Source organism: Daktulosphaira vitifoliae, unplaced genomic scaffold (genome assembly GCF_025091365.1).
Source record: "Daktulosphaira vitifoliae isolate Bord-2020 unplaced genomic scaffold, ASM2509136v1 Scaffold_1, whole genome shotgun sequence".
In the NCBI taxonomy this organism is placed as follows: domain Eukaryota; kingdom Metazoa; phylum Arthropoda; class Insecta; order Hemiptera; family Phylloxeridae; genus Daktulosphaira; species Daktulosphaira vitifoliae.
In genome coordinates, this window is record NW_026099572.1 from 58383084 (window position 1) to 58410688 (window position 27605).

The following is a 27605-nucleotide window of genomic DNA, read 5'->3' on the forward strand; positions in this document are numbered from 1 at the left end:
CCTTCCCCCTCACCCTACTAGGGCGGGAGGGGTATGTAAGGCAGAGGGGTATGGCTGCCATACATTATTATACTACTCCCTCTTACTTTTGTACTTTTTAAATCCTATCTCAACCAACGCTACTTTGCCACCAGAATAGACACTGATATCTCTCAATTGTGCGAAATAAAAGCAGACGTTCCTCAAGGAGCTATCTCCTCACCACTTCTTTTTAATTTATTCAGTTCAGATCAACCAACCACCTCCAACACAAAAATAGCCGATTACGCAGACGACAAAGCAATCATCTCTATCCATGAAAACCCAAATGTAGCCTCCGAAAACTTACAACTGCATCTTGATGAAATGTCAAAGTGGTATACAAAATGGCGCGTCAAAATTAACGAAAATAAATCCGCACTTATAACTTTTACGCTTTACAAAAAAAAACATCCCTCCTGTTTCAATCAACAATACCCAAAGTCTAATTAAGACCAAAACAAAATACCTGGGACTAATTATAGATAAACGTCTCACATGAGCGTTCCACTTACATGATAAAAGAATAATATTAAATTAACACTTAAAACTCCTACTCAACAACAAATAAAAAATTAACATAAAAACAAAACTTACTATTTACAAAATATTATTTAAATCAATTTGGACTTATGGCATAGAACTCTGGTAATAAGCTCAGTTATAATCTCTAATACAAACAGAATTTAAGTCTTCCAATCACGAGTCCTACGCACAACTTTTGCTGTACCACCTTATGTTTCGAACGAAATGCTCTACAAAGACACTTCCTTCCCAACCGTTGTCGAAGTAGCCAAAATCTACTATAAGAGGTTTAGAATGAGACTACAGAGACATTCCAATCCTTTAATTGCCGACCTGGCCATCCAATAATCTTCCTGAAAACCCTCCACGTCGCTTAAAAAGAAAATGGTGCAAAGACCTGCTAACATAGACTAATTCCTTTTAGAAACACTTTTCCAGCCACTGAAGTTCCATCACTGGATGGTTTCTCCAATCATGTATATATTTAATTATAATTGTAAATAATAATTGTAAATTATTATTTTTTTAAATTAAAACATATGCTTATTGTAATAATGTAGGTATAGATTGAATATTTTTTATAAAAAAAAAAAGTTCTGTGTCGAGCCATTCAATTTTATACACGTTTGTCATAAAAGTAATAATGATTTTGTAAATTTGTATAAATTCTTCGAAAAAATTACAATACTAAATTATTAAATATCAATTTCATCCTACGTTGAATTGTTTTATTAGATATTTATTCATAAATTATACTTATAAATCAACTACTAATTAGGAATAATGATAGAAATAAGAGTTAATTTTGCTTTTAGAATAATCAACCAATTTCTTAAAATTAAATACCATCTATAGATTTGCATAGAAGTGTTTTTTATGATAGTGATTTTAATTATTGTCAGATATCATCTATACTGGGCCCAAATATACCACGTCCCCCTGTGCTGAGTTTTTTTCTTAATTTATTTTGTGGTGGAAAAAATTTTAAATTCGTTTGATTTTTTTCTTTTTAGAAAGCATAACTGCAATTAGATTTATTTCATTGCTTCTCTTTTGGACAGAATTACTAATTTATAAAAACGAGTGTTTACATTTAAAAATTTATTTTTATTTTAAATATGTTAAATACGATGTTAGACATTATTAAAGTGATGACACTGTATGTCGGTTTACCGAACAGTGTACCTTATTTTCCTAGAATCGTATAATCTCGATTCAACAAATATGAACATGTTTAAACCTGTCTAAACGCGTTCTAATCCTTGTTTATGCTAATTTGAATCCCGTCTGAACGTGTTTACAACTGTTTCTAACATATGTATCGGTAACAATTAGACTAATTATTGCATATTTGTTTGATTTTTAGTAATTTGTTAATATTTTTTTTTGTTTTTTTTTTAATCTTATTTATGCTAAAAAACGATAGTACAGTGTGGTCGCGGCACAATGTGTGCATAACATAGTTGGGCAAAGTATGCAGATGATTTTAGGTTTCTATACGCAGTGTTCAGTAAATAAGGAAACAGATCAATTGTTATAAACAATGAGAACATTAGAAACCCGTTCCTTACTAACTGAATACTAATATACGTTAAGCAGTTGCATATTTTAGTGAAGAGTTCTCAGATCAAAGCCATTAACAGAAACCTATAGCTAAAAAAAAAGGTAGCACAGTGGGGACGTGGTATAGTTGGGCCCAGTATAGATGATATCTGACAGTGATCAAAATCACTATCATGAGAAACGCTTCGATGCAAATTTGTAGATAGTGTTTAATTTTAAGGAATTGGTGGATTATTTAAAAGCAAAATTGTAACTTGAAAATAATTAAGGAAAAATTACAAAAAAATCATTGCCTGTGTCAATGATTTTTACTGCTTCGATAAATATTCGTCACATTCGCTGTTTGATAAAATTGGCAATTTGACTTGATTCAAATGTTAAAATAAACTTTTTCGACTTACACGAAAAAAAAATTTAAATAAGTTAAATTTATATTCTATGTCAATTAGTTTTATATTATATTCATGAAAATCAGTGTATCCCATTATAAAGTATAAGCTTAACTTATCTGCAAAAATGCTTTTTTAATCCCCACGTGGGCTAGTTTAGAGTCAGATTATTAAATATAAAAAATATTATTTTGATTTGTTAATATTTCAGTAAGTTATGACAGTTTACAAAACAAAAAAACATCATGATGGATGATGATTTTTTTTGCAAATATTACATTTTTGTTTTAATTTCGGCAACTATTTGCACATAGAAAATAAAGTGTCGGGACAATTTTTTTTATATACATTAAGGACGCAGTATTTCCGGAACATTTTCAAAAGTTATGTAGAAAAAGTTCTATTTTTTATACGTATGTTTCAAGTTTTGAACGCTCCTTGTATAAGGAGAAATTGTCCACTTTAAATAAAAATTATGTCAAATAAAAGAAGTAATGATAATGTATTTAGAAAAAAAAAATTTGTAATGATACATACATTTTTCAAAAAGTTATAGCAATTTAAAGTTGAAAATATAAAATCAAAAATTTTAACACAAAAATAGCAGGTTTTTAACTATGGAAGCCGTTTGCACGTAGAAAATAAGATGTTAAGACAAATTTTTTTATTTTATTTTATCGTACATGACATAAGTTTTAATTTGATATATGTTTAAAGGACGCAGTATTTCCGGAACATTTTCAACATTTCAGTTTAAAAAGTTAGTTTTGGTAAAAAGGTTGCTATTTTAAATCCCCCCTATGAGCAGGTTAAGTGTTAGATTTTCAAAAAAATGATATCAAATAAAAGGGAAATATCTAAGGTTTCAAAATAAAAAATAATTATTTTGAATTATTTATTTTTCAATAATTTATGGCAATTTTTAGGAAAAAAAATGTCGAAATTTACCGATTTTAATAATCGTAATTTTTGGGGGGATTTTCATTATTTATGGAGAATGAGGGAACACATTTTCAATTGTTGAGGGTAATGTCTTCAACTAGATACGATTTATGATCTTTTGACGTATCGCTGAGAAAAATCGGTCCAGTGAGAGCTGAGAAAAAGTAGTGACAGACACAAAAAAAATTAAACACATCATGATAAAATTAATAATTTCTCAGCTTCGCATCGAAGCTAAAATAATCCGTGCAAAATTTCGTTTCAAAATGTCATGTTTAACCTAATTTTTTGGTCCTTTAAAGTTGTTTTTTATGAAAATTTATAATTTGAGTATATAATATTATTAACAGTAAATTTATGAAAAATTTCGTTAAAATCATTTATTATACTTTTTGTATTTAAATATTTGTTTGTTTACATATCCTAAGCAAACAATGATTTAGTTCAAATCACTCTTTGTATCACATTGTAAAGCACACCTCTCTTTTAATTGTCACATCAAATTTTATTATTTTAATTTATTATATAAGAGCTCTCTGGACTTTGGTCTATCTTTTGACATTCGTCAAAGAATCGCTTCTATTTATTCTCTTCTGGCGATTACACTTAAGTAGTTAGCTTTGCTTATTCTTTTATTTTGCAGTTTTTTACTTATTTTCTAATACTCATATCGTGACTTGGTGTCTTCTTCTTTAATATAACTTTGTAGTATAATTTAAAATACATTCTTGTTAAATAACTATTTAATTGTTTATAATATACGCTCATGCAATAATCTGTCTTTCTTATTTAATATCTAATAAACCTAAAGCACTTCTTCTCCTCTCTACACCGTGGAACTTGATTTGCAGCCAAGGTATATCAGGTAAGAGTAGTTTAAACATACTAACTACACTAATCAAGTAATAACTAGAAACAAAGTACTTTTATTTATTATGTTTTTATGGATGATGCCATTATCATTCTTCTTTATTAATACCATCCCCATCAACTTTATTTTTAGTTATTACAAACGTATATTGAGTATTGAATAAGTAAGAAACGGGTTTCTAATGTTCTTATTGTTTATAACAATTGATCTGTTTCCTTATTTACTGAACACTGCGTATAGAATCCTAAAACCATCTGCATACTTCGCTCAAGAGATGGCGTTGTTTGTAATATCATATTCCCCTACTATAGTTACCGTATAACATCAACCGATTAAATTATTAATTCATTTGTGTTTTGGATGTTGCTACGAACAGAAGTGGACGCATGAACAAGTAAGTTAAATAACAATTAAATAATTTATAATAACAAATGAGTATTGAAACTAATAATCCGCCATGTGTTTAGTGGTCTATTCTTCATCACTTATTCGTTAATTTTGCAATCAAAAATCAATTGCATTAATATTATGATCAGGGATAACAATTTCTTAATGTCAAAACCTGTTTTCGAAGACAGAAATGATTATCCGTGCATAACTATCTCCAGTGGGTGCATCGCTGAACGTTATAAAATATTAGTTGGCATATAATAGAAGAGTAAAGATTAAGGAAGAACGTGTGGTTGGAAAAAATTTATACGTCAAATTAAATATTGAAATTATTTAATAAATTATTATTATAAAATATTGATATTATTTATATCTCATTAAAGACAAATTTAAATTAGCTAATTACCGTAAGGTCTTCGATTAACGTACAAGTAACAGTAGAACAATCGTAAGGCATAACCTTAGGATAAACGTAAAAAACCTAAATCTTAAAAATGAAATTGTTATTAAAATCACTATTGTTCAAATGTACATTATGTTTTGTACAAATTGTACCCTTTAGAGAAGTGTTATGATTCACCAAAGGTAGTATTTCAATGATTAAAATGATGCCATTTTAAACGACTAAAATTTGATATATTGGTAAATATGTTTTCAACCATTTAATGATATTTGCTTTCCTGAATACTTGGTTTTACTTTACTAAACAATCAAAGAAAGTATTATTTTATTTTAAAATAAAATAGAAATATTAATATAAAATAATAGTTTATGAACCCTTTGATCTTTAGAAATATTTTGTGTGATCTCAGGAATTACTTTGTTGACATAATTACATATTATTGTAAAACATTGATACAATAATTTAGTAATTTAAATTTTCCTACCCTACCGAAGGGTCTAGCCAATCATAGTTCATTATACTAAATTCCACAGATATCTGAACTGGGTACTGCTTTAATTCACTTAGTGAGTCACTATACACCGATAACCTTGTTTGCGTAAATGTGCGTGTGTTTGTTCATTTAAGAGGACGCCTGTTTATGGAAAAATGGCTACCAGCAAGTGCATTACAGACATGTAACAACCGGCTAACTAATCACGGTTGTAATTGGTTGCAGATGATTGTCCTAATTAAGCACATCGATGAAGTGTAAAGAATGTAATGTAATTTAATATTTTGGTTGTTATATTTTACAATAAGTAGTTTATGATATACCGAAGTCTAACATTTTGTTATCTGTTTGTTACCAAATGGATTTTTTAACCAAATTTTTTTTTAATTTAACCGGTTTCGTAAAATGAATAGTTGAACCTGTTTTCAAAACCTGTTTTTTTATTATCGTGTTTGTAATCAACAATAGTTTTTCAGTTTTAGTAGTGTTCTTTAGAATTAGTTACTGATAAAAACTTCTTAGGGATTGCCACTATGTTGAAATAGAAATTCATTGAATTATAATGAAACTAATAATAATTAATTTAATTTAAAAACTTGATGAACTGCTGTAAAACTTCTTAAAAAACCTATTATGTTATTTTTATCTGAACATTTGAGAATTTAGATTTATTTTGTACTTATCTGTCAAAATTAAAATGTTAAATAAAAGAAACATGAAAGTAATAAAATTAATTGACTGCCTCTTCTCAAAAAATTCTTTGAATCACCTTAATTATAGAATATAAGAGTCTTATTATTAATTTTATTTTATTCAAACAATTTCTGTTGTTAATATTTTTATTTCTGATTGTAGGAAACTGACATTTTCATGGTTCTGTTTGATCTCAATTTTAACCAAAATATTGTATTTTCAATACTAAGAAAACTATATCATTGTGTTCAATTGTTATTCCATTATAAATATTAAGGAAAGTATTCTCAATTATTTTCTTAGAAAATAGTATAATTCAAAGATCAGTTCTTCAATATTATCAAAAGTAACTATTTTATTTTAAATTATTTATTTGAAAAGTTAGAATTAATCATGTATAAAAATATTTTTTTCCAGAAAAATATATGGTTGTGGTTATTTTACTTCATTTGCATTGTTTGCTCTTCAATTAGTGAAAGTAATTGTATTAAAATATTTCAATGTTTTAACTTTATTCTAATTTAGTTAAAGGGTGATTGCCACTATGGCATGCTTTAGGCTAAGTATTTAATTTAAGGTGTTATTAAGGAAAGGATGTAGAGGATAGATTGTCAGGGTAAAATTATTTACATGATTTAAGGATATAATTTTTTATTTTCATTTGAAGAAGGCAATCAAATTTTTCGTATGTATATCCCTTGAATAATTCCTCAGTTACACCTCTGTACGTATCTTAATTTACTCTCTTTATATTTTAGGGATGGTTGGTTTCTAAATATTTTTAGTAAATAAATTATATTTTAAATACATATTTGTAAAAATGGAAATTAAAAATAAAATATCCAATTTTTTAAAACATGAATTGTCTTAAATTGGTTTTTTAGAATTCTCAATTGCATTCCTGTACATTAGTTCAAGATATCGCCAAAATTGTTATTTAATAGTTATTGTTTTAAAACATATTATAAATGTATATATGTATTTATTAATTTATTAGAGTAAGTAATTAATGAAGAGATATTTTTTAATTTATAGGATAGAACAGATCTAACTGAAAACTTATATAAAAACTCATAATTATGATGATGAAAATTACTTTGGTCCAAGAATAAGTGATATAACTTATTAAAATTACAAGTGGTCAAAATAGGTACTAATGTTGTAAAACCATTAATAGTACTTATACCTTACTTTATTGTAACATTAATTTTAGCTTCAATGTGAAGCTGAAAAGGCATTAATTTTACTATTAAGTGTTTTTTTTAACCCTTTACTTGCCTATTAGTAAGGTTCAATATAGTGACTTTCACAGAATTCAATGTTTTTAATTTAACTTTTGAAAATGTTCTAGAAATACTGCGTTTTTTAAATATATGTTAAATTACAAACTATAAGTTAAATAAAATTTTTAGAAGTGGAGTTAATGTGTCCTGTAACCTAACCCTCAAAAAGGAACAGTTATACGAATAGTTTCTCAGCTAAAACTAAAGTCATTTGACTCTTAAGGGTACAATGATTTTTTAACTATGCTTCATCTGAAATATTTAAAAATATAAACTTATAATTTTTTCTTGTCAAAAGTTAATAGTATCCTAATTTTAAAATTTTCAAAAAAAAATTTAGTTGTATATCTCTTTTTTACTTTTTAAAATTAGATCAATTTTTATTTTTTAAATGTAAGTCACATTTAGTTAATTTTATAGGAAAGCATAAAAAGTGAAGTATAAATATTGTTGGTTTACATTAAAAAACTACATAGTTATTATACCATTAGTTTATTTTTTTGGTTTATTATATTAAGTTACACTTTTTTTAGGACAAACTTAAGTTAGGACTTAAATTCTTAAAACTCATAAAATATAGAAAAGGTAATTGTGAAAAAATTCTGTTGATAATGATTGATGTAAACTTAAATTTTGCATAAATAAATGTAATAATCTAAAAATCATGATTTCTGGATCTGTGTAGCTCTAATTCTGAGGTACAGATATGTTTAACCAGCTTAAAAAAAAAAGAAAATTTAACTAATTAAAAAATTAACTTAACCTTACACAATTTTTGAATCAGTATTTCAAAGTTAATAACATTTTTATACATAGACTAGATACAAAGCGTGCACCTGTTTATTTTTATCACTATGCATTTATGAACTGTACTATTTCTCCTTTTTTGGTATAAATATGCTAATATCTTTTAAACTACTGGTTATTGCATGAGTTATAGTTAAATAACACAACATAATAATAGTAGTATTTATAAGTTGAATATTATAATTCATACCTGCTAAATTTTTTTGAAATTTGATAATACTATAATAATGTATAAGACTATTATAAATGTTTTTTACTTCAATTTCTAGTTTATTCATGTAATGATAATTTTGAAGAAAATGTATTTAAATTGTTCTGAAATATTTTAAGATAGGGTGTTATATTCTTCTTAAAATACTATAGACCAATGTATGATATCATAGAAAAATTGCAAAAAAATTGAGATTTTAATAAACTTAAAAAATTTGTATAAATGTAACAACTATACTAATATATAAGATTTTGGTTTACAATTATTTTTTTTAATTTAATCTAAAAAAATGGGCATCTTGAAATTAAAAAAAAATGAAAGAAAGTTTTATTTTACTTATTATTATTTTTATATATAAAAAAAATTTCCCTACAATAAGTTGTAATTTATGAATATAAAAAATTCTCAAAAAAAAAGTGTTAATTGTTCTGTTGATCAAAAGTTTTTAAAGTAGTTAGTTAGATCTGCTTCATTCTGTGTATTTGTAGTGATATGTTATTTTAGTTTTATTTTCAAATCTAATTTATAAATTATTTTTTATAATAGAAAACCATAAGTTAGTTTTAAATGAAGATAGACCATGGTTTCACAAGCATCTGATATTAATATCAATTCTTGTAAGTTGCACTTGAGTATTTAGTAAATATTAGTTATAATTTTAATAAATTATATAATAGCTATTTCTATTAGTGATAGTTAATTAATATTATTATTGTAGACTCTAATGCAATCTAGTGCTGCAATAATGTAGAATTCCTAGTATTCTGGCTTTTTTTTTTTTATTAAAATTACCACATTAGTACTGCATTACTTCCACGAGGGAGTCTATGAACACTTTGTATTGGGACTTGAATGTTGATTGATAAATTAAATTTTTTTTTATTGCAACTTATATTTTGAATCTTTTTAAACATCCATTTTTTAATCTTGTAGTGCCATGTTGCTCTTACTTAGATATATAAATCTTACAACCTTATGAAATGAAAGTTGTTTTTTATACTTTACTTTAACCAGTTAAATATTGTATATTACCACAAAAATTATGTATTAAGTTAATATTTCTATAATGCATAAAATAAAGATAGTTTATAAAATTTTCAATTAAATGTAAAATTGATGGAAAAATAGAACTATTTTTAAATGTTAAAAACTTATTATATTACAATAATTTTAATATGCTGTTATAATAACTAAATGTAGAATTTGTAAGTAAATATTTTATTAAGTAATGTTAAATAAATTGTTAATTTTTTTATTGATAATATTACATTAAGTTTTTTGGATTTGTACTTTTAGCTGATCCTGATGATATTAAATGTTGTATCTGTTTAGAAGTAATTATTGATGATAAAAATGATTTTTGGTGCTGTAAACGATGCAATAATTGTCTTCATTATGGTTGCATATTGAAATGGCATTTACAATCAGGTTATATGTTTGGATTTTAAAAAATGTATTATCAAACTTTCTTACTATATTATCTATCTCTTAATAATTAATTAGACAACTTATAAAACTGGTGCAAGTACCCAATCTTAATATTTGACTTACTAATTACAATAGCCTATCAATTGATTTGTTTTAAGTTTATTTGATAAATTAATATTGACTGTCTAGATTGAATATATTTTTACTTTGTATGTTGTTTTAGGCAATATTTTGACTTGTCCCTATTGTCGTGATTTAATTAATCGTCATTTCAATCATACTTGTCATGAAGATGAAATCTGTGGTTAGTTAAAAATTATCTTATTTCTAAAAATATTTTTTCAACAAAACATATATCTTTTTTTGTAATTAATATTATTTAGAATTGATTGAAACTGAACAAAGCACTAATACAATAAATGAAATTCAAGAAGACTCAAGAAACAATGAGACTGATAGTGATTATTTTTATTGTACGGATGATGATGTTGATTATAGTGAATATTATAGAAAAACATAATTTTTCTCATATTAAACTATTGGATAGTTAGTTTAGTTAAGTATTTTCACTTAAAATTTATTTATTACTAATCAATTTAAATAATTTTATAATATTGGGCCATAAAATCTAAAAACTAAAAAAAAAAACATGGTATTAATTATCTATATGAAATTATATAGGTAAATTTAAAAGATCTGTGACTAGTTTCTCTCTAAATTTGGATCATCCAGTTATAAACCCTTGTAAAATGCTGTTAGAGTATTCTAATCTTAGGCATGAATCAAATTGAAACTAGATTACAGTTTTTATTTTTAATAATAAGTTTTTAATTTAAAAATATTTTATAAATTGGTATTATTCAATATTTAACATAATCATTTTCGTTTCTCAGTTTTAAATTTTTAACAATTACTGGTAAATTTGTATTCCTCTCACTTTCAAAATATGTAATATATTTCAATAATAAATATAATATGGTTCTTGTTTTATTCTTAATTGACAATTACAAATCAGAAAGGTCTGGTATTTATCCTTATTTCTTATTAGACTCATTAATCAGCCGCCAATGGCCTCTGTATATTAAAAGCCACTAAATGCCTAAATCAGGCTCTGAGACTATACCCTTGGATCATCTAGATATAAACCCTTGTAAAGCGTTGTAAAAATGTGTTCAGACATGACAAATACATTACCACTAACAACAAAATTGCAGAGATTGTATTATATTTAACCAATTTTTTTCAACCATTAAATTGGTTAACACCAGTCTATTTTGAAAATAGGACTAGTGTATCTTTGGGAATTAATAAGTACAGTGATTTCCTAGAGGTAATGCTAATATTTGTCATAAGTTATAAAAAAAAAATTAAAATTTTTTCCTATACTCAAATTTTAAGTCATTACATTGCTTGCAATAATTCATATTTGGTAGAAATTAAAATTTGTTATAGCTAAATTATGTATTCATATAAAATGTTATTGATTGATTTTTACTTTAGTATGTAATACTACTTTAAAATATTTAGTTTTAAGTACCAATGTTTTTTTTTATAAAATTTGAAAAACTACATAAATTTTTATTTTAAAATATAAAACTATAAAAAATGTTATTATTTTGAAGTATTTTATATTTATAACAGTGGCGGCACTGTTTATAGGGACACTGTGATCACTGTTGTAATTTGTATTATCATATAGATTTAAGGTGTAAAATCTATGGTAACATTTTTAATAATTAATAATTATTTTTATTTTATATAATTTAAAGACTATACAGTAATAAGTTTTAAATTATCGATTCTTTATTGTTTATGTGTGTATTTGTTATACAATTTAATATTAATAAACCACTTTATTGTAGAATCGATCAACTTATTATTGAACAAAATTACATATTAAATATATATGCATTAATTTGTATACTGAAGTTGTTTTTTTTTTTTTTTGAGTGTTAAGACAATGCTCTCTCTTCCATTTATAAATACTGGTTATATATTCTCATGAATACTTCACCGACTTTTAAACAAGTATGCAACTATAAACCAGGCTTAGTGCCTGGTTGGGTTGGACACTTGTCGAAGATTTTATCTTAAGCATATGAGAAACTTTTTTAGAAACAATTCTGTAAGAATAATTTATAATTATTAAAGTTAAAATTAAGAATGTAATGTACTGTTTTTACAAAAAATTTAATTAAATTATGTATTTGGTATAATAATTTTTTCTATTTTTGGTAGACTGTAAAGAAACAATTCTTCTTCCTCGCCTTAATCCCAACTACTTGGGGTCGGCTACCCTTATTCTAAACTTCCACTTGACACGATCTCCCATATCATCTACGTTCACATAGGCTGTCCTCAAATCGCATTCAATAGCATCCCTCCATCTCTTTTTTGGTCTTCCTTCAACATTCATTTCTATTACTGTTCTTACAGCTTCCGATTGTTCTCTCCTCATAACATGACCAAACCATCTAAATTTATTTTTTCTCATCTTATTCACGATTGACGCTACACCTAACTCCCTCTTATATTCTCGTTCCTTATTCTATCTTTTCTAGTCACTCCACTCATCCATCTAAGTATTCTCATCTCTGCTACACTCATTCTTTGCTCTACTTTCTTATCAACCGACCAACACTCTGAACCATACATCATAGCTGGCCTTATTACAGTCTTGTAGAATTTACCTTTCAGTCTCATTGGAATTCTTTTATCGCATAAGACGCCAGACGCTATTCTCTACTTCAACCACCCGCACTTAATTCTGTGTCTTACATCCTCGTCAATACCACCACTCTTTAGCACAACTGACCCTAAATACTTAAAACTCTCCACCTCCAATCATGTCCTCGCCTATTGTCACTGACCCCTCATATCACTTACCTCGTGTGATCCTTTATCAAACTCGTACTCTATATACTCTGTTTTACTTCTACTTATTCTTAAACCCTTATCTACAAGGGCTGATATCCACACCTCTAGCCTTTGATTAACTTCCTCCCTATTTTCTCCTATTAACACTATATCGTCAGCAAACAACATGCACCACGGCACCTCTCCTTGTATTTCTCTAGTAATTTCATCCATCACTATAGAGAATAAGTAAGGGCTTAAAGCAGAACCTTGGTGCACTCCTACTCTTAACCGAAAACCTTCTGATACTTCTACGCTTTTTACCCTGGTGCAAGTGCCATCATACATGTCGTTAAAAGATCACAATCGAACGATTTAAACTTCAAAAGCCCGAGGGTACCTGGCACTTTACTGGGAGTTTTGTTAAGTTCTTAAATCATCCATTGTCCATCCAAAATATTTCGTAAGTTATTTAGTTTCTGCCGTCGATGTTTTTCTCTGGCAGTTTCACAAAGAAGTTCCACAACCTGAACCAAGGTTGTTACATTTTAAAAATCAAGAAGTTAAAAATTTACATTGGTCTTATAGGACATGTTAAACGTTTAAAAATGTTTTAAATACGTTTTTTTTAACAATCTTGGCTGGAACACGACGTTGTAGCACACGTCACCGATACCAAAATCGTGTACTATATTTAAAATTGCGTTCGAAATTCCGGCATGTCAAATAATACTTTGAGACATACATTTATAAAATAAGTGACCCCTTGGTTTTTGAAAAGATAGCTCACTGAAAATAATTAAATACACTAATCGATAATAAGTAATGAGTAATCATAGTGTGAAATAACTAATTCATGGTAATTATTAGTACTGTTATTCATTATATAATAAAAATTGAACACCTATGGCTAATTATTTCAAATTATTAATTTAAAACTAAAAAAAAAATTCAATTCAAAAAGCCACTTTTATAATACATACATTTTTTTTATGTATATAAATCCTCTCTTTTCGAAAAATTATGTATAAAAAATGTAGGGAAAATTATGAAAATCTCAAAATATAACATTTTTTCTCAATACTATGGTTTTAACATAGCTAATAATAATATCAAATGCCTTTATGACGCCATTTGCATTTCAGTTAATCGTTGATTAGTCATTAAAAATGAACATCTTGTTCCATAGATTTTATTTCTTTGTTTCAAATAATATAAAATTTTCTGTTATTTTTTTTCGTACTTTTGTAATTTTATTGTCTCCAATTGTTTTGATTCCAGGTAAATCTATGTATTTAAAAAACGTAATTAGAATAAATAATTATAGATTAAGAACTTAAATGTTGATTTTTTAATCACGATTTGTTTTATAAAGGTCCTAGTTTAGCAAATGAGAATACAAATAAATGTGATCTAATAAATAATTTTAATGCTATTTTTAAATTTATTATACTTTTGATCATTTAAATTTGTATTTAAAAATATTCTCTGATTGGGTATTTTAGTTCATAGTCTAAGTTTTATGCAATTCGGCTAATTAACTATTGAGTAGATAACATTTCTAGATGACAATTTTGTAAATTATACTAAAAAATTTCAAACTTCAATAATTTAAGATAAATAACAATAGTTTTATTTATGAATTAAAAATATATATCCTGCGGTCTTTTATAACAATATACAATTTATTCAATGAGAAGTGGATTTACTTATGAGAATATTAGGGCAGTATGAAAGTTAAATTATGTCTCGAGTTTATCGAAAATTAGAAAGAGTTATTTAACTAAACTAAAACAAAAATGTCTCTGCTGATGCAAACCTAGTTTATTTCTAGAATCGTTCTTAATTTAAAATGTTACATAGTAACAGGAGCTTAAAAAAAATTACATTGTCACAATTAAATTATTAGTTAATTATTTATTCTGTTCAAGTATAAATAAGCTAAGCTGTAAAAGTGTTTTTCAAAAAAATTCCATTGAAAAAAATACTAAAAATATTTTAAATATGTTTTACTTACTGGAATATAGCATAAATCCTTTCAATTAAAATCTGCGATTCTCTAGAATATCTATGGTTTATACTAAATAATTTTTTTTTCGTTTTATTAATACTATTGTTTATATATTTATTGTTACATAAAATATTACCAAAATAACACTATCTGTATACAGAATAAAAATAAAAATTTTTTATAAATATTTTGTTAGTTTAAAATATCTGCATATTGTAATTAAATACTGATTAGCTACATATTTATTTATTCTTTTTTACTTACAATGCTAAAACTTGACACTTGAACTAAAAATATTTATATAATGTGAAATATAAACTAACGTAAAGTAATAAAATTCACAAAAAATTGAATGTTTAATTTAAATTGGTACAGCATAAATTATAACTAGTCCAGAAATGTGCAAGGTGCACGTGATTTATAAAAACAATAAATGTATCAATAGTTTATTGCCTGATGTTGATATTATGATATAAACGATAAGTGTAACTTTTTAGTAATTCTATTTTAAATTCATATTATTATTAGGATTTATTTTAATTTTATTTATGAAGATATAAAAAATTTTCACTATAATAGAATTATGGTGGTTACTTAGATCACTATAAATTGTTTTATCAAATTAAATATCAACTTTCTCAACCTATTCAAAAAACGCATTAGACACATCTTAGAGCTTCAACATAAATATCCATTATTTTGTGTTTCTTAACTTACTAATAATATAACTTGCATTTTCTAGATATAAGTTATAAAGATGAACAAAATAAAATAACTCAACAATTTTAGGAGATTAAGAACTAAGGTAAGTTTTAATTAAATCAAGCATAATTTATACTATTCGAATATTTAAAATTATTTATAATAGTTTACAAGAGAAATAAAAAATATACATTTGATTTAATGTTTGAAATTTATACAAACATTATTATAAATGTAAATTGTATATTAGTTTAGCATAACCTATATTTGATGTGAGAATTGGTCAAATATAAAATAATAAAACTTAAATACAGCGAATTTAAAGTTGTATTTTGCATTAGATATAGCATTTCTTACTTATGGACTTTAATAATCACCATATTAATGTCTGAAATAAAAGACTAATCAAGTTTTTTATTCGTTAAATTAATTCATACTAAAATATTTGTATTTTTTTATTGTGATGTGATAATAATGAAAGATCAAATTCTTCAAAATGTTTGATAAATAAGTATTAAATATTAATACATATGTAAAGAAAATTATAACAATAACTTGACTCATTTTGTTATTAAAAAAACAAAAAGAAAAATTATATTTCTTAATTGAAAGGTTATAAATAATAAAGTTATTTTTTATTTTTAACTTTTTCTTTTTCATCATCATTATTGTTATCATCATCATCATCATCATCATCATCATCATCTTCATCTTCATCATCATATGAATAATCATCGTCGTCATTATCATCATCGTCATCACTGTATTCAACTAATAAAGAAGAAAGTAATAAAAATAATGTTTATATCATTTAATATAGTTTACCTTCATTGTATGTATAACCCTGGTATGTCCCTGAACCACCAGCATAGGAATATGAATCATCATCATCTTCGTCATCTTCATAAGTTTGACGTCCAAATTTATGACTTCGAGCTGAAAGTATAAAAGAGATGAAGCTTAAAGAAACGTTGAACTATTTTACTTTAAAAATATTTTACTAATAAATTTATACTAAAATATTTAAAATATATTTAATAGTATGTTTAGATATATTTATAGAACTATATAAGTATATAAGCAAAGAATAATAATAGCCTTAAAAATGTATATACATAAATTGAATTATAAGTTAATAATGTTGAAATTTGTAATAAAGAAGAAAATACCTTTATTTAAGATTCTTTAATATACATGTTTTTAATAAAGAACAGAAGACACAAGCTACAAGCTCATGTATTTTATTAACAACAACAATAAAAACTTATAACCTCAAAAGTGAACAAAAGTTGACAATAACAATTACAATGATAAACAAAAGATAACAAACTAGTATGAAACATTAATTATTGATTTTTAATAACTGTTTCAATAAATAAAAATTAGAATTTTTTTTGAAAATGTAGATATATTAACTTAATGTTCCATATATATACAGCAATACAAAATAAAAATTTTCTCAAGCATTGCTGAGGGTTATTATAAAAGTTATATAATTTAAGAGAATATGGTTATAATGTTGGAAAAAATAAAATAAATATTAATTATTAATATCACAAAAGAAATAAAATGAGTATTAAACGTGAAAAATTAAAAATACTTTGAACTTTTATACTTACATGATAATGATAAATCACTGACTTCTGCTGTTGGATAAGAACACTTTGGACATGGATAATTACGGTCTTTTTCTGAATACTTAAAACGTTTACACCTAATATGCTCATCACAAAAACAAACTTTACATCGTAGACAGCTATATTGTCCTAACTTGTTACACGATTGGCCTAATAAAGCATAAAACTGTAGTGAGAAATGTATATTATACTAAATTTCATTATTGAAAATACATTTATAATTTTCTGATTCTAAAACTTGGCATGAGGCTTGGTGTTCAAACTGATCGTCTTCACATAAAAATGCCGAACAATATGAACACATAAATATTCTTCCACCATGATCCCATACTCCACGTTCACACTCAGTACAAGCAGCATCTTGCAAAGGACATATGCAAGCATGAGTCGTTAAACATTTACGTCCATGACACACCCAAGCTTCACAAAAATCACAAATTGCTCCCTATTTAGAGTATTATTAGGAATTTTTTCAAGGTGATTATATTATTTCATATGTAACAGCATAACAGTTTTAGAATTTATACAATTTATATGTAATTATGGAAATATAAATTCTTATAATAAAACACTTTATTTCAATAAATAGTATTTCAATGTGAGTTCTTTTATATAGCCAATATTTATACATAATAGGAAGTAAACTGGAAAGTATGATTTTAGAAGTGGGGTACATATTTATTTATAGAGTAATGTAAACTTACTACTAATCCCATTCCAGTAGTAAAGACGCCTGGATGTTTTACAACACAATCGCCAGATTTCATAAGACATTTTATTTTACCACAACTAGCACATTGAGGCAAACGTTGTAAATTCTGACAGAAATAACAAAATGCTCTATTTTTTTGCTTTCTTAAAAACAAAATGCAATATAAATCTAATAGTATTTACAAAAGTATTATAATAATACACTTACTTTTTACATTTATCACACTCCTGAAATAAAAATAATTGTTAATTAATGGGTTGTAAATAGTTTTAGGTGATCGTTATTAACTTTTTCATATTAATTTTTTTTTTCAATTTGAATTGAGTTTGAAAATGACATAGTAAACTACCAAAAAATCTGAAAATTCCTACTCAAAAAAATTAAGAAAAAGTTAACAAAATTAAAAAATATGTTCCTGTAATCATATTAATTTTAACTATTATTCATATTTTGTTTACCATTGATGCATTACAAGGATGTTTGGCAAGACCAAGATTATCTTTTGCAGATCTGATTTCTTTTTGTCGTAACCTCATTTTTTCTGCTTTCTTCCTCTGTCCTGTTTTTTTTTTTGGCATATTGATGCGATTTTTATCTAAATAACAAAGATTTAAAAGGTTAATGTTGTGGAAAAATTTAGTTTAAAAATTACATAATGTTAATATTACTTTTTAATAAAATTATAAGAATTATTAAAGTTGATTTATAATTTAAAAACTTCAATAATTTCTGATGGCTTGCTCACATTCACGTCACGATAGTATTATCAATAATTTGATAAGACATACAGTTTATCCAAAGACGCAGTTCATAAATATGTCCTCTAGTTAAAGACTTGTCTTAGCCTCAAAACGAATTTAAGAAAATAATTACTTTACTTAATGGATTATTTTTTTTTGTCTATCAATCGATATATTAAGTCAGATTAAGCTGAATTATAACTCATTAAATACTTATGGTTGTATTTAGAATTCTTTTTTTTGTCTCATTATTTTTATATTATGGCATGCATAAAAAATATATATATTTAAAGTAAATTTTTTTGTCAAAAAATATAAATTGTAAGAGACATGTTTTATTAATACCAGGTTCATAAAATACAATAAAGATAGTGTTTGTAAAGAAAGGGAAACGATTGGAACGTTAAATGCGATTTAAACGTATTTAGTTATTAAAATATTTAATTAGGTAGCTTTAGATTATACGAGTGTGTAAATTTAGATATTTTCTTAGGAATAATTCAGGATATAATTAATTTTAAATCAAGTAAATTTCATTGGGTCAAGTCATGATTCTTTAAAAAACAATAATGACAGGTGTTATTGGTTATAGATATTGTTGTAAAATATATTTAAAAAATATTCTAATACTAATATACTAATCAAATACTTTAAGTATTAATAGGATGTTAAGAAAATACTATTTATAATATGATGTGTTTTTTAAACTGTCCATAAAAATTCTCAGCTCCCACTAAACCGATTTTACTAATCTATACACTAAAAGAAACCGAGTTAAAAATATTTGAATTCATTATCTTCAAAAAGTGTAAAAAAAACCCTAATTAAAAAATCTAATTAAATAATCGTTGAAAAGGGTAAATTATACATTTTTTTTTGCATTTTAAAATTCTTTTAACTTACTAAAAATTCAAAACAGAATTTTTATCAGTAGGTTTGTAAATTATGCATTTATAAATTTTGTTAAGTTACTCGGAACACACCATCATCCAGTTCAATTTTCGATTAATTGACTTGAAAATTGATTAATGTGCTTTTTCCAATGTTATATTTTTGGATTGGAATTAGGGGATTAATCCCTTCTAGAGCGAAAAATTTTTCTGTGTTATATATATAAGGCATTTCCTATATCAAAGTTACACTAACTTAGGAATCTTTAAAGTGTCTTAAACAAAATTTATAAATGCTAATAATTCACTGTTCATCAGTTATACTAGAAAACACAACTTTAATTTTAATATAATTTTATGAATTTTTGTACCTCAATAAATAAAAAATTAGCACAGAAATAAGTATATATAATTATTTTTATAATATTATTAAATTAAAAAATACAGACTGTGTTTAAACGTATTAAGTCGGGTTTGTCTATCAAGTTTAGAACTAGTTATCCTCCAAAAAAGAAATAATCAAACTGTTTCAAGCATATTTGAATCGAAACGTTCTATGATAGTGATTTTAATCACTATCATTAAAGTAATTGAAATATAATTTTTTTGTTACTATAACCTCCATAGATAAAAAAAATTAAGTATAGCCTTTTTAGTTAAATATACTCATTATAGTATAAAAATTGGCAATTGGCACCGAGAGTATAATTTTTTTTTTATTTTTTAATACCTATAGATATGTATTCTCCAGGGGCGTCTTTATGTCAAGTTTATGGGAGGCAGTGAATTTAAAATATTTGTATGAACTAGTTTAGAAATATTGGCGCAAATAGGGGTTTGAACGTGGGTTGAATTCATTTCCAGTAATTAAAAAATTTTTTCTCTCTACGCTTGAAATTATATGTCCAACTTAATTTTTATCTATTAATTGATGTTTTCTACTTATGTGAGATTATAACTAAATTGTATTAATATTTATTATAAGACTAGTAATAAATCTAATAGAATTAGACGAAAAAGAAAACATATTATTAAGATACACTATTTAAATAAATGTTATTAAGACAATGCCAACTTGAATTAATTTTTTATCTATATCTTTAAAACATAATGATGAATAAGCAGCATACAAATAAAATATAGCTAAGTTAGACAATCAAAAATTCAAAACAAAATTTTGACTTGATATTTCTTTTTTTTTATTTAAATGTTCTGTTGTACAAATCTAATTAACAAGCAAATTATACTAAGTAACTACATGGATCGTATGCTAATATTTTGTCTAAGCTACTGCATGCAAACAAACAGTTTTAGCGTATTGGACACTAATTTGGCTTTATATTTAAGTTTGTATGGTTTAAAAGTTCGTTAAATTAATACTTATGATTAAAATCCATAACAGTTTTGTATGTAAAAAAGCTTATAGAGGCTAGAGTGGCAATGGTTATCACTTAGAGAATCATTTCATATTTTTAGGTGTTAATTTCTAAAATATTAAATGAAGCAAAATTATTTATGGTAATGATCTTTAGTATCAATGAGATCTTGCTATGAGTTACTAGATTTAGAAAACTAGATATTCAGTTTTTAAATTAAGTTCTTTTATTTTTTTAAGAGATCACTTATAAGATACCTCAAGTGTCATGAATATGAATTATTCGGGTTGTAAAATAAAAAGGATAATGTATTTTGCATACTTTTTTGAATTGCCTTTGTAATAAAAGTCAATTTCCTTCCCCTTTATACCATAAGATAGATTGAGATTAACGAATCTCAAACTTTCGGATAATGAAAATAAATATAAGTTAAAAAATGGATGTTCGAATATAGTACGTTTATTGCATAATTGATACCATTAATGTAGTACAATTATCACAATTATTTTAGGATGCATGAAACAAATTCGTATTTTTCTTTGCGGTCTGTTAAAAACCTACAATACCATTATTAATATGATTCGACTCTCTCTTTATACTTCCTTGTTTTATTAATTTTTCAGACTAAGTTTATAAAATTGCTGTTGAATATTTTTATGTGTGTGTTTTAAGCTAATTTATCTAAAGAATTAGACAAATTATATCAAAATTTAATGTTAGTGTCGTTTTTAAGCTGGGCAAAAATGATTGTCATACAATTTTTTCCTAAGCGCAAAGTTCTAATTTAATAAAAAATTAGAGATCCAGTGTGTAGACTACTATGTCATCTCCTACACTGCGTGCTTAAAACATTGTTTTTAACATGTTTAAAACACCAACAGTATCAATATTTACATTGATCTTATAGAACATTTTAAGCATTTTAAACTGTTTTTTCAACATGTATTTTAATACTCCCTGCTTAAGGCGGCTTTGCTTAGAAGAAACCAATATAACAGGCGAAAGTCAATTTTAATTATTTTTTGTAAAAAGTCTTTATAAATAGTAAAAATGAGTTGAGAAGGGTTTTGAACACGTCGCTTTGGTTTCTTACTGTCCACATTGCACCACCGTGAGTTCAGGTTGAAAAAGTTCTCAAGTATAAACATAAAAAATGTTTTGCGAGAACACATGCCGCATCCCACCACGTTGGCGATAACAGCAACCTAATGAAACCTCTCACCGCCGCCGCGTTTGACTCTACTATTATGTGCGTCGGCCGTAGTAAGTCGCTGCAGACGCGCGTTTTTGCCGTCAGTGTCCGTCGCCGTGCCTTCATCGCGTCGTCCGCCACGCACCGCAGAAGTCTGTGACGTTCGCGTGCAAGTGTTTGTGTGCGATATATAGCTAAAGGCGAAATAAGGATACCTATCCCACCCCTTGTCTTGAGGTGCAAACAATAATAAGGAATTTCACGGTAATATACCGAATAAGTTTCAACAATTAACCAATTACTATTAGTTTATGTGAGTTCGAAACACTTAGATGAATCGAAAGACTACATTTTCCATTGTATATTAGCTAGTTACCACAGTTTGGTATTGTATTGCTAGTATTTTGTACACCTAACTGGCAGTAAAAGGTAGAGACGTCACAAATGTACAAAGAGAAATTTAGACCAGTTTATATTATGTAAGCGCGATGTTAGAGTTATAGTTACTAGAGATATACTTTTTTTTTTTGATGAAAAAATGATTAAAAGTTAATGGAATCCTAAAATTGCAACCAGTACAATAATATTTTACTGTGTAATTGGTAAAACGATTAAACATCCATTAGCTTATTCGCTAACTTTTAGATTATATTTAAATTTGATGTATTTATTCACTTAAGTGTCATTAAATTTTTATATTTAAATATTTTTGATGTGGAAGGAGTATTTATTGCATGTGCATATACATAAACATGCTCTCTGTAGAACAGTAATCAACCAACACAACCGTAAGTCCTGTTGGCGACCTCACTTTTAAATCTTCACCCCACGCAAGGTCGTTTTAATTTCTAGTCCCAATATTCTCAAGGTCTAACATTTAGTAATTTCAAAAATAGTAAAATAGTTTTTTTTTGAAATATTTAAAGTATCTTATAAATATTTTAGATTAAAGTCAAATTCAAAAATTGGGAAACCTATTTGTCTCAAAATTATGAGACATCTAAGGCATTTAATATCTTGATATTTAAACGTTTACTCGAGTGTTTAATAATTAATGACTTTTCTAATTTAAAGCAATTTTTATGTCTATCGGATAAATAATAATAATAATAACATTGAAAAAGTGAATTTTTTGAAAATGTTTAACTATTGAATCTTCTTTTCTTAGTATTTTGATTTTATATGAATTCAAATATATGAGTATATTTGGTATTATTATTAACAAACTTCTAAACGGACAGTTTTATTTTATTGTGTCAACAGACACATGATTGTACATATTAATATGGGTTTTCACTTGTAATGCATTTATTACCGTCAGTATAGTGTGCATAGGATTATTTTAATATAAATGCAAACATCTTCTTGTTTTCTCGTCATGACCCCATTTATTTTTCTGCAGTAAGTAAATGAAGAATGTCATACAGAATATTTTTATCGCTTAAATAAGAGTATTAACGATATTAAAAATCCCTTCTATTGTAGTCGTAATGAAATATTTGATTTAAAATATCAAACGTTTGGTATAATTTTTAATTCATTAAAATTGATAAGACAATAACAGTTTTATATTTTCTATTGAGAAATGTTTTGTATTTAAATTATAATATTTTGAATGACAAATGATTGCGATAATTTATTTTGTCCTTAGAACAAAAGTTTTGTTGTGGAAAATGAGTTCTTGAGATCATCATGTTTGTTTTAAAATTACTATCATACGTTGTTTGCAGTTTTGTATTACCAGAGCTACAATAGAAGTCAACAGCCGTTCTTGGCTATAATAATTTTTTGTCCAAGAGTCATAAGGAATAAAATCACGAATGATTTTTAATTTATTATTATTATGTAATAAAAAACAAATATCAGTGTAAAAGTATTACATATAAATTATAAAAGTAAATAATATTTAGAAATTGTAGATGAATATTATTCGATTTAACTCCAAGTTTTAGTAAGTCAGGGAATGGAACCATAATTCTATAGATTCAAATTAGGATTCAGGTTTTAGAAAAGTTATTTTATAACATTGGTTTGGTTTAGCTTCTTTTATTACTTAAAATATGAGTTTTAGATCTGAAAAATAAAGGTTCTGGTCCTAATTGATAAAAAATAATATAATTATAGACTTTTTTAGTGTTATGTATAGAGAGGGATATGCATGAAAAAAATGTTTACTACCTCTTCCAAAGTATATCTTTACGATATATTTCTATACGTTACACTGTAAGAAATGGTCTAAAAATTCTCATATGCTAGTATAATCTTTTTAATATACATTAATGTAATTTTGACATGAAGTATCAAAAATTCGTACACAAATATAACATTTTTATAAAAAATTTCTCTTACATTGTATGTTTTAAAAACTACCAGTACACATATGTGAAGGTTCACATCTTTTTTCAAGAGTGCATTTTCTATTCCCCATACTTCACTTCCAACAATGAGAATGCTCATGTCATAGGTGCTATTATGTGGGGAGTTATCATAAGATAGAAATCATTTGTATTAATACTTGAACATTTTTTTTAGGAAGGGAAGTAAATTAAATTTAGTGCTAAAAACCACATTACGCTTATGGAGAGAAAAATTGTAGGCAGGGGTAATAAAATTTCTTATTGAACGCCTCATAATTTAAATCAGTATAAATTATAATTATAGTCAAATATGTTAAACATGATATGAGTCCAAAATTTAAACTAAAATTTAATGTTATCCTATCTGTTTTCTAATTAATTGAATTTGTATAAATTTCATTGTCTCAGAAACTGTTGAGAATTAAACATTTTTGAAAAGTGACAAATTATTTAAAACAATATCCTACAGATTTATATAATTGATATTAATAATGTTTTGAAATACTACACTAGCATCTTTATGGTACGTTGTAAGTCATTGTACGAACAAAAATCTAATAACTGTTATAAAACCTTTATTTTTAAAAGTTTAGATTCAGTCGCGCTACTTGTTTTCCTGAAAATAAAAATTCCTATTTAGGTTAAAGATTAAAAAGGTCTTGTTTAAGAATTGATTTTTTCAGGTTCTGTTCCAATCTTTGATAAACATCATGTAGAGACAAAGTGATCTATAATGATTACATTCTTTTGCATATGTGATGCGGAAGTAATGTATATTTGAATAAAATCGACTGTTAAACAACCCAGGCAACAATTATAAAAAGCATGATGCATGTTAAAAAAATTATACACTAAAAACTTAAGATTTTTTCCTAGTTATTAAATTTTACATTATCTCATCGTTAAAGTAATGATGAATTTCTAAATTTAACAAAACAATAAAGGAATATAATTTTTTGTGGTTAGAGTTTAAAAATATCTTAAGCAGAACACAATTTTGCTTTGTTCTTTCACATGTAGTTTTACAGTAATATGCTTTATGCAATGTATGGTTCATAGACTATAACTGCTATTAGTGTTCTTCTAAACAAATATTACGTATTTATGACAATTGTTGTTTTTTATAGCTTTTAATCCAATAGTGTGAATAATAATGGACATAGAAATGCATTGTAACTTAATAGAACTATATAGAAATCTATAGTTATATTTATGTAATCCAATTGTAATTTATTCATTATAATTAAAAATACCAATTATACATATGGGTGTTTGACTATTGTTTAAATCAGAGCATAAATTTTGAAAAATTGAATTACAAAATCAATGACATTTAAATCATGACATCATAATATTTTATCAATTTTTTAATGCATCATTAAAATCAAATAGATCTAATGTTATTACATAATTTATATTTTATGATACAATAAATCAACTATTATTATTCAGATTACATTGTGACCATTATCATTATCATATGAAAAAACTTTGTATTATTAGCATGTTTTAATTATGCAAAGTTATTTTAAACAATACATATTTAATAATATTGTAAAAATGTCTAGATTTGTTTTTTGACCTACTTAATTAGTCAAAATTTATGTACAATAATATTATTAATAAAAACATATATTTTTATATAGAGTACGTGAATGAATGACGGATTGAACTTTTTAAAATGTAGTCTGTTTAATCGCGATTTTATTAGTTCACAGATGGTTTATATTATTATTGTATTTATTGTAATTTTCGTTTATTCAGTGTACACTTAAAACACATTATGCTACATGTGTTTTAATACGCTAAAAACTAACTTATAAAACTAATCTATGTGCTCGCACTTGTTCAAATTTTAATATTATTAAAAAAAAAAAACAAATTTAGTATTGAGAAAGATCAATGGCTAAAATATTGTGATTTGTCTAAATGATATTACTTAAAAAAATTAGATAGTTAGCTATTTTAAGTTACAATAGTAAATGTACGTTTCGATTACAGATTTCACCTTACCTCATAGGTATAAATGTTAAATATATAAGTGAAGTAAATACCATATTTATGTTTTAACTAGATTTCTTGTTGAAACATTTGGTCTTATTTAATATTTTAAACGAGACATTTTAAAGACAACATAAAATAAAGATACAGTAAATTTATTGCATATCGTAATGACAAAAATTATTTTTATTCTTTGTAAATTAAGTACATTATCGTTTATAATGTACAATATTGAGAAATACTATATAAAATGAATAGTATATGTATAATATTTACTAAAACAATGTTTGAGCACATTTTTTTAGTATTTATATATAATTAATTATAATCATGATTCTTTATTTTATAGTTTATAAAACTGAAGGTTCTATTTTAATTATATCATATAAGGTATAAATGAAACTGAACCACATAGTTTTTTCGGGGAATATAAAATAAAACTTTAATTATAATTACTATCGTCATAAATCTAATAGTGATCAAATTATTAAATAATTACGTGGCTCTCTCTCTTTATATATATATATATATACAGGGTGGCCCACCATTCACTGACAACTTAAATNTATACAGGGTGGCCCACCACTCACTGACAACTTAAATAACTTTTGATCCAGTTAATATTTTTAGCTGATTTTTTTTTTAAATAATAGTTATACGTTAGGTCTATAGCTATATCTCAATAATTAATTTGTTTACATTTTATTTAAAATATTAATTATTTTTAAATTTTAAATAAAATGTAAAAAAAAAACAGCACAGGGGGGTCGCGGCACNTAAAAAAAACCCAGCACAGGGGGGTCGCGGCACAGTTGTGACGTGGTATAGTTGGATCAAGTATAATGATATCTGACAGTGATTAAAATCACTATCGAAAATAAACGATTCGATGCAAATCTTTAGATAATGTTTAATTTAAAAAAAATTGGTGTTTTATTCCAAAAGCTACTTGATCTTCTGGTTCCTTATTAATATCTCGATTAAGATAAAGTATGTCGAATGAAAAAGGGTTTATTAAAAAATATTATTTCTCATAAAAAAATTGTGTGGATCCATAAACTTTTCAATAAGTTATAGCATTATAAAGTTAAATATAATATAAATAATAAAATCGA

The 27605-nt window shown here is 25.4% G+C and overlaps 3 protein-coding genes across 7 annotated transcripts in view; 2 read left to right on the forward strand and 1 right to left on the reverse strand.

Moving 5' to 3' along the window:
* Window positions 1-5551: 5551 nt before the first annotated feature.
* Window positions 5552-10571, forward strand: LOC126909140 (uncharacterized). 4 transcript variants are annotated; one of them, XM_050691569.1, is made up of 8 exons: window positions 5552-5860; window positions 6450-6633; window positions 6705-6765; window positions 7323-7437; window positions 9135-9205; window positions 9885-10016; window positions 10240-10320; window positions 10400-10571. In XM_050691569.1, exons 5-8 carry the CDS (start codon window positions 9169-9171, stop codon window positions 10534-10536), a joined length of 387 nt encoding a protein of 128 aa, XP_050547526.1. In that variant the 5' UTR covers window positions 5552-5860; window positions 6450-6633; window positions 6705-6765; window positions 7323-7437; window positions 9135-9168; the 3' UTR covers window positions 10537-10571. The 4 variants fall into 4 exon arrangements, with proteins under 4 accessions (XP_050547526.1, XP_050547535.1, XP_050547519.1 ...); XM_050691562.1 differs by lacking the exon at window positions 7323-7437 and having other exon boundaries at window positions 5553-5860; XM_050691578.1 differs by lacking the exons at window positions 6705-6765; window positions 7323-7437.
* A 5588-nt stretch (window positions 10572-16159) lies between these two features.
* On the reverse strand, window positions 16160-18695 carry LOC126908441 (zinc finger protein 330 homolog). Its single transcript, XM_050690500.1, has 8 exons — window positions 18603-18695; window positions 18393-18529; window positions 18142-18161; window positions 17927-18077; window positions 17436-17667; window positions 17205-17372; window positions 16411-16521; window positions 16160-16356 (listed from the first exon to the last, which is right to left on the reverse strand). Exons 2-8 carry the CDS (start codon window positions 18510-18512, stop codon window positions 16214-16216), a joined length of 945 nt encoding a protein of 314 aa, XP_050546457.1. The 5' UTR covers window positions 18513-18529; window positions 18603-18695; the 3' UTR covers window positions 16160-16213.
* A 3548-nt stretch (window positions 18696-22243) lies between these two features.
* Window positions 22244-27605, forward strand: part of LOC126907994 (AF4/FMR2 family member lilli-like) — a 123922-nt gene continuing 118560 nt past the window's right edge. The window contains exon 1 of one of the 2 annotated variants that reach the window (XM_050689840.1): window positions 22244-22396. Coding sequence is in view for 1 of the 2 variants with exons in the window: in XM_050689809.1 (XP_050545766.1) it covers window positions 22444-22445 (2 nt within the window). In the remaining variant the exon portion in view is untranslated. Of the gene's footprint in view, window positions 22397-22428; window positions 22446-27605 lie in introns of those variants that run through there. The other variant, XM_050689809.1, reaches the window with a different exon arrangement.

Bases quoted from the DNA above. Each gene is read 5' to 3' on its own strand.
- LOC126909140 (XM_050691569.1), top strand. From the start codon at position 9,169: ATGGTTTCACAAGCATCTGATATTAATATCAATTCTT. The intron at 9,206-9,884 runs GTAAGTTGCACT...TTGTACTTTTAG, and splicing joins TGATATTAATATCAATTCTT to CTGATCCTGATGATATTAAA. The intron at 10,017-10,239 runs GTTATATGTTTG...ATGTTGTTTTAG, and splicing joins GAAATGGCATTTACAATCAG to GCAATATTTTGACTTGTCCC.
- LOC126908441 (XM_050690500.1), bottom strand. From the start codon at position 18,512: ATGCCAAAAAAAAAAACAGGACAGAGGAAGAAAGCAGAAAAAATGAGG. The intron at 17,668-17,926 runs GTAAGTTTACAT...TACTCTAAATAG, and splicing joins CTACTGGAATGGGATTAGTA to GGAGCAATTTGTGATTTTTG. The intron at 16,522-17,204 runs GTAAGTATAAAA...TTATACTTTCAG, and splicing joins CAGTGATTTATCATTATCAT to CTCGAAGTCATAAATTTGGA.